This window comes from Zingiber officinale, chromosome 9B, assembly GCF_018446385.1.
Source record: "Zingiber officinale cultivar Zhangliang chromosome 9B, Zo_v1.1, whole genome shotgun sequence".
In the NCBI taxonomy this organism is placed as follows: Eukaryota; Viridiplantae; Streptophyta; class Magnoliopsida; order Zingiberales; family Zingiberaceae; genus Zingiber; species Zingiber officinale.
The window spans coordinates 95,844,657-95,853,189 of record NC_056003.1 but is presented as its reverse complement, the minus strand read 5'-3'; the positions used below and the strand labels follow the sequence as shown (position 1 = coordinate 95,853,189).

General features: G+C 35.6%; 1 protein-coding gene across 1 annotated transcript; it reads left to right on the top strand.

Annotated features, from left to right (window-relative positions):
• Positions 1 to 6,046: 6,046 nt before the first annotated feature.
• LOC122023186 (mannose-specific lectin-like) lies at positions 6,047 to 6,550 on the top strand. Its single transcript, XM_042581269.1, has one exon. The coding sequence runs from the start codon at positions 6,047 to 6,049 to the stop codon at positions 6,548 to 6,550; it is 504 nt and encodes a 167-aa protein (XP_042437203.1).
• The last annotated feature ends 1,983 nt before the right edge of the window (positions 6,551 to 8,533 follow it).

Sequence of the window (8,533 nt, the reverse complement as noted above, 5' to 3'; positions counted from 1 at the left end):
ATGTACCCATAGGACTAGTTTTTAAGCATCTCACCACACCTTAGGTTTACCTTGCTTGTGTTTGACAAACATAGAAAGGGGTGAGATGCATAGGCCACCTGTCTGGACTTAAGATGCTTATTTCAGTGCATCAGCATAAGTCTGGACGTTAAATACAAATCAGACATTAATCAGATTAAGTTCATCAGTCAAGTCAAACACTGACTGCTTATAGTCAACTTAATCTGACTAACCAAGTGAAAGCTACTATCTTCTGATAGTTAGTTAGTACCTAATTAGTTAGACAGCTGTTTAATTTTAAGTGTCAAGTTCAGGAGAAGAAATTAATTAAAATTTTGTATGTTTTTGTACATCTATTTTAAAACTAACTCATTTTTGAACACAAGTCTTAAAAAAAAATTAAATTTAACTGAGTGTTTAAAAAATTGGAAGTTTAAAAATCCCACCTAATTTTTAAACTTGATTTTAAAGTTGAAAATTATTACTTATTCAGTTTTGTAACATATGCTTGAAAATTAAACTTTCCAAACTTAACTTTTATAAAATTAGCCTTAACAAATTTACTTTGGCTAAAATTTTACTTGTTTTTTTGAAAAATTAAAAATTTTGCTTTGTTTTGAAAAATCAAATTTAAAAACTAGATTCAACTTAGTGTTTGAAAATTGGAATTTGAAAATTAGAATTTACCTTTTGAAAAGTAAATGTTACTTAAAATCTAAAGTTGAAAAACCCTGATTTGAAAAATTTTACACGTTTGAAAAGTTAAACTTGATTCACTTTAAACTTATACCTTTTAAAATTCAACTTAACTCCCCCAGATTAACTTGACATTAATTCTTTGTCTGTAATCTATGTGTATGCTTACTTAATCCATGCTTATTTTTGATGAATGCCAAAGGGGGAGGGTTAGGTGGTTAAGTTAGCTAAACCAATTGAAAATACAAACTAACTTAAAAACCTCCACATAATGATGTTATCTGTTTTTCTTGCAAATATCTTCACTAACTTAACCAGGTTGTCATTCCATCAAAAAGGGGAAGATTGTTGGTGCGGTTAGCACTAACGATTTAACCCAGGTTTTGATGAATGACAAATAGGTTAAGTTAGGTTTATTGTTGATCTAACACTCTGATCGAGTGTGCAGGATAAGTCCAGACAGGTCGACGGGCTGACCGGATGTCTGGCACGAAGCCCAGCTAGGTCGACAGGCTGACCGGATAGCTGGCACGAAGTCCAAGCGGGTCGACGGGCTGACCGAACGCTTAGGCACGAAGCCCAGCTAGGTCAACGGGCTGACCGGATAGCTGGCACGAAGTCCAGACGGGCCGACGGGCTGACCGGACGTCTGGCAGGTAAGTAAGGTAAGTCACTGGAGGGGAGTGACTGCGAGGACGCGTTCCCAGGAAGGGAACATTAGGCGTCGATCCGGCTTAGATCCATTTCGGATATCTAAGTCGAGATCGTGACTAGATTCTGGTCTCGGAAATACGGAATCTAAGTCATACTTTTTCTGTTAATTCATACTTTATAAATTGTGCTAACAATCTGTGTTGCAGGATATATGTTGCCTCGGACTAACCTTGTTTTGCAGGAGAAGGAATCTTTGGAAAAAGGTGGTCCGGGCGCTCGGAGGCAATTTTATCCTCTGCGTCGCCTCGTCACGTGGAGTATCCTGACTGGACTTGCCACGTCGCACCAGGGCGCCCGGAGCAGCATATAAAAGAAGCCCCAGGGGTGGAGCTTCAATATCATCTCAGAATTCCCAGATTGCTTTGCTGCTCTATGCTCCAGCGACGCTAACTAAGCTCCGACAACGCGCCCTTGCTCTTTAAGCTTTCTCTTTTGTCGGTATAGCTTTGTGTTTTGTTTCATTAGCATTTCTTGTACTCTTTTTGTAATCACATTCGAATTGCTAGTGATTGCCCAACGAAAGTGGTCAAGGACCACGGGCTTTCGAGTAGGAGTCATCACAGGCTCCGAACGAAGTAAAATCAATTGTGTTCATTTACTTTTCCGCTGCGTACTTTTACACTCGAGTTTTCGAATCGATATTCACCCCCCCTCTATCGAACGATCACGGTCCTACATAATCATCCTCAGGTCAAGGTTGAGCAGTTTAACTAAGTTTAAATTGGTTCAATCTTAAGTTTCGATGTTTGACATGTGTGAGAGAGAAGTTAAGTAGGACAAGGGACGACTGAATACTTGATTGGAAAAGTCCTAACTAGATGTTAGGAAAAGTACGAAAAGTCCTAGCGGGGATAAGCGATGGAAGACCTAGTTGGGAACTAGGCAATGAGAGTCCTAACTTGGCTAGACAATGTAAGTCATAGTGAGGCTAGGTAATGGAAATCTTAGTGGAGCTAGATAAGGGAAGACCTAGTTGGAAACTATACAATGGAAGCCCTAATGAGACTAGTCAAGGGAAAAGTCCAAGTGGGTCAAAGGTTGACTGGACACTTGGTGATCAAAAATCCAACAGGAAGTTGGCAAGAGAAAAGTTGACTAGACACTTGATGATCGAAAGTCCAACAGAAAGTTGTCAAGGAAAACTTCAAGTGGGCCACGAAAGACTAGACACTTGTCTCGAGATGGAAAGTCCAAGTGAGTCAAAGGTTGATTGGACACTTAGTAATCAAAAGTCCAATAAGATGTTAGCAAGGAAAAAGTCTAGGTGAGTCAAGAAGGATCGGACACTTGGCATAAGATGGAAAGTCAAAGTGGGTCAAAGGTTGACTGGGTATTTAGTGATTGAAAGTCCAACAAGAAGTTGATAAGGAAAAAGTCCAAGTGGATCACAGAGGACCGGACACTTGACATGAGATGGAAAATCTATGTGCATCAAAGGTTGACTTGACACTTGGTGAAGAAGCCTTGACAGGTCAAGGTTGACTAGATGCTAGGCAATGGAAAGTCCCAACAAATCACAGATGACTTTAGGTTAGGCAAAGAAACCCTAAACTCGAATTCAGAGTTTAGGCTTGGTCAATCAATTGGGACAATCGATTGACCCAAAGTAATTGATTGAGGCAATTGATTGGTAGGAGTTTCATGAGGAAACAGAAGCTGTCAAATCGATTAAATATTGCTGAATCGATTGGGACGATCAATTGACAAGGTTTTCATGAGGGAACAGAAGGTTGCTGATCAATGGGCTTAATCGATTTAGCATAATCAATCGATTAAAGTAATCGATTGGGAGATTAGTTTTTGTGAAACACTGTAGGTTACTGAATCGATTAGCATAATTGATTTAGCCTAGTCAATCGATTGGAAATATTTATTGGAAGTCTTTTTCATGAAGCCTAATCGATTGGGAGATTAGTTTTCGTGAAACACTATAGGTTACTGAATTGATTAACATAATTGATTCAGCCTGGTCAATCGATTGGGGAAATTGATTGGAAGCCTTTTTTGTGAAGCCTAATCGATTGGGAGATTGGTTTTCGTGAAACACTATAGGTTACTAAATCAATTAGCATAATCTATTCAACGTGGTCAATCGATTAGGGAAATTGATTGGAAACATTTTTTGTGAAGCACATTTGGTTGCTAAATCGTTTGGACTACTTGATTGAGAATGGCCAATAGATTAGGACAATCGATTTCAAGCATTTTTGCTAGGTGAGCATAGAAGGTGTTGAAATCAATTGGAGCAATCGATTCAGCAGGGATCAATCGATTAAGTTAATTGATTGAAGTGTTGTTGCAAAGAATAGAAAATTTTTGAATCGATTAGATTAATCAATTAGAAGCTGTTAATCAATTGGTATGACTTATCAATCTATTAGATAAACCAAAAAGAGCCATTCTCTAGGTTTTGAATGGTCAATCCGACGTGACAATCGATTGGGGTAAAACCAATCTATTGGGAAGTGTTTTCTAGCCCAAAACGAATCCTAGTAAAGGAGGTTTCACGATGAGAACAAGTTGTCGGTTTTTGAGAAGTTTAAAGCGAAGTGTTGTTGTATTTCTAATTGATCAAGAGACATTTTCATATAACAAGATAGCAAGCTAAGCAAGATTTTATTATTGTAAAGTTATTTTCGATTTCTTTTGTATTTAAATTTACTCTTCTTTGTGATCAAAAGGTCACGGGTTCGAATCCTGGAAACAGCCTCTTGTAAAAAGTAGGGTAAGACTGCGTACAATGAATCTTTTCTCGAGATTCCGCATAATGAGAACTTCATGCACCGGACTACTCTTTGTTGTATTTTCGTGTTTGAGCTTATACAAAAAAATTTTCATCTCTGAAAAGTTTTTAAGAACGAAGTGTTCATAGTCGATGTTATACGTGAGAAAAATAGACCTTTATATTAATCATATCAGAAAAATAGATATTAAATAAAATCGAAAAAGTTAGTATCGTGCTTATTTTACATTACGTTTCCGCTGTCATTTAAAGCCAAAGAAGCGAAGCTACCATCCAAACTTGATAAACGGTACAAGTTAGAGATATTCTCTTTACTTGGTTTTGCCATGAAGATATTCTTATTTTTTTTATGCATCCATTTATTTGATATTAATCTTTAGTGTCAATATAGCACTGATTTTCATCCAATATTATACACTCGATATGTTTCGTATGTATTTACTATATTGACATTTAAAAAACATGCACTCCTGCTATCAATCCCAATTTATATATTACTACATAAATCACAATCATCAATTGTCAATAATTTTTTTTTTTTTGTCTTTTGTTAATAACCTTTTTTTTTATATCTCATCAATATGAACGGTTCGAAATACGAGTCTCATTTCCAATAGAGCCTAGCTAAACTGGAGGGGTATTTATTGGCAGTTTTGTCATACTACTTTACAAATCAATTTATTTAATTAACAAGTGATATAGATCGATTGGCATTCAATTGTCCTAAAATTAAATTCAACTTTCTCCTTTGTCAAATTTGTTTTTTCCACTAACTTAAACTCTTTTTCAGCTCTCTAATTACATCAATTTATCTAATTATCCTCATATTTTAAGATTAAAAAAAGTCTAAAATAATATATAATTCCTTCTAATTTAAGTAACCATTTAACTAACATCTAATATATTTTCTTTCAATTAGGTAGCTCCGATCAATTAGGAATCGATCAACAATCGATTGATTTACAAAAGTCATCATTATTTTTTATAAGTATAAAAAGTCTTCCTAATTCCAATACCATTTAACTAAAATTGAATATATTTTCTATCCAATTAAACACGACTATTTTTCCATCTATCAATTGATTAGAAGTCATACTAATCGATTGATTTAGGCTAAATTCATTGGGAGCCTAAGTCAATAGAATGGTATGAAATTCCAATCAATTGGTCAAGCGGAATAAGAATCGTGCTTAAATTGATAGAAAATATATTAGATTCTAGTTTGAATGTGTTGAATATAGGATAAATTATACTTCATTTTTAATTTTTTTTTTAATTAAATAATGAGGGCTATTAGGTAAATCGGGTGTGTACGCATTAGGATGTTGAAGTAAAGAAAAGTTTACATGTAGTGAGAGACAATAATTTTTTTTACAGGAACTGAAGAGGAAGTTGAGTTGGCATACAGGAAGTTTAAGACAATTTGCCAATCCATTTTTTTCCTTCTCTGGAGCTATGGTGTCGCAATAGGATATCTAAGTTGTCACCCAAGTATCCACGATTCGATCCCGGCTATGACGTATTTGTAGAAATTTTTCCTCTAAATGGAGCATGCAATCAAAGGATGCTGGTATTTTGCGTTGCCCATCGCACGCGCTTCTCGATTTACTTTGATGGTCAGTAGAAAAAATCCATAAGGTCGAACTAATTATTACAGGACTAGTCAATGAGGCTAACTGGGTTTATTTTTTTTTTATTTTTGATTCTATGTTTTTCCCCATTAATTAATATAATTAATTAACCGCACTGTTTTTGAGTTTTAAGTATTGTAAATTTAATTACCTCCTCCGATCCTCATTTATAAATAGATGGGTGGAGTTGCATGATACTCTAAACAAGCAATATTCACTTGAGTAAAGGGAAGTGAAGTCAAGTGAAGTGAGTGATATAAGCATGGTTGTCCTCGTCATGCTATCTGCTGCTCTCCTCCTCGGCCTCTTCCTGCCTTCCTCCATGGCCGCCAACGTTCTCTATGCCGGCCAAACGCTCTACAGCGACTATTCCCTCAAAGAAGGGGACTATACCTTCATTATGCAGCACGACTGCAACCTGGTGCTGTACAACAGACAACTGGACAAGTGGTCCTCCAACACCAAGGACGAAGGTACCGCCTGCCACGTCACATTGCAAAACGACGGCAACCTCGTCATCTACAACAGCAATGACAAGCCTCTTAATTGGTCGAGCAACACCGCAGGCGAGGAGGACAAGTACATCCTCGTCCTTCATCGCGACGGCCACGTCGTCATCTACGAACCTATATGGACCCGCCCCAAGAGATACACCGCCAATTCCAAAGGCTTCGTGATCGTCAAAAGGGGCCACAGCGATACTAGTAGCATCACGGCGGCGGATAACAACATTCTCTATGCCGGCGACACGCTGAACACCAGCTAATCCCTCACCCAAGGGAGCTATGCCTTCATCATGCAGTCCGACTGCAGCCTGGTGCTGGACGACGACAAGAACCAGCTTCTGTGGACCTCCCCCACCAACGGCCTAGGCGACAACTGCTTCGCAAACCTGCAGACCGACGGCAACCTCGTCATCCACAACGACAGAAACGAGGTTGTCTGGTCGAGCAACACCGCCGGTGACTCGGTGAGGAGGACAAGTACATCCTCTTCCTGCATCGCGACGGCCACGTCATCATTTGCAAACCTATATGGACCCGCCCCAACAACGAACAGGGAGATCGCCATGGCGACTATTAACCGTATATATTATATATAATTAAATTGTTTTAATAAAAACCTTCTAAAAAATTATTGGATTATTTTAATAAAGATTCAATAAAAAAAAAGGAAGATAAATGATCATTTTTCCTCTTTCCAAGATTTTATTGTTTGTACAACTCTTTTTTCATTAATTTATTTATAAAAGTCATAAGACTCCAAAGAGTAAAGTATGAATCAGGAACACTAATTTTCTACTTTCTTCTCCTTTGAATCTCTTCTAATTAAATTAGAAAAGTTTATTCTCCAATTGAAATTTTAGTTTCATCAATATCATCATTGATCAATATATAAACTTACAACGTAAGTTACCTACTTATCTATATTTTTTTCTTATTGTCAATATTCAATATTGATTTTTAATATTGTATTGGAGCCAAAATTTTATGATTTTTCTTACATATTTGAAAGACTTAAAATAAATCATCTCAATTTTAATCATCATAGAATAGATTATATCGATTACTTCAAGCATAAACCAAGCTTTATTGCTCTTCAACTATTATCTTCATTACTTGTGTTTGTTTCATTATCAGCTTTATTGTTGGTTTTGTGTATTTTATTTTTACACTTGAAATTGGTAGTACAAACATGTTTTCAAAGAAACATCAACCTTGGAGTCAAAAAAGAAACAAAAGATAAAGAGTGAAACAGATTATTAAAACTCACAAATGTATTCTTTGTAAGTTTTTTAAAGTTAACTCTTCAATTGAAAATTCAATTGATGAATTACAAGAAAAAAAATTAAGAAGAACTAAATGATTATACAACAAATGAACAATAATTGTGTAATCAAGAAGAACTAAATGATAATACAATCAATGAATGAGAAGAATTGAGAGAAAATGATGATCATAATCATACAACGAATGAGCAAGAAGAATTGAGAGAAGATCATGATAATGATTTGCATATAAATGGCTTGACAATTTTATGTATCGAAAATGAGGTGTTAGAAAATTTTGATTTTGAAAATCTTATTGACAATTTTACTTCACAAAATGCTAGAAGATATAAATTTTTCAATGATTAATTTATACTTATTTTTTTTTTGTATTCATAGGTATTACACATTTGGAGAAACATAGGAAATATATTTTGTATGGAGTTTATCATATTTTAAATGAAATATATTAATTTTCAAGTTTTTCTATTAAACTGTATTTAAATTGTACGTTACTTTCTATAGAGGTCATTTTTCTCTTTTCGCCCAAAGACTCCGAAAAATCAGGGTCGACCCTGACTATTAATTAGTAATGGCCTTCACCATGGTGATAAAAAATGAATACACTCATCCCAACATCCTCATCAATTCGTCCCAAGATCAACACGGAGGAAATAATGGACTTCACCACGAACCATGCATGGATCGCTATTAAATAATTAGCTAAATGCATAAATAATTAGCTACATGCATGGTAAGTAACGTACTGTTAAGTTGGTGTGACCCTCTGAGTCGAGTGTAAAACTTATTTTAAGAACTAGCTATGCATGTGTCACTACTTGCTCTGTTTTTTTTTCTCTTGTTAAAGTTGAATTGCGTTGAAAAAAAGGAAAACAATTAATTAAAGGAATCTAGCTAATAGCACATATATATAAATTGAAAAAAAAATAAAATTAATACAAGGTGGAATGATCTAATATA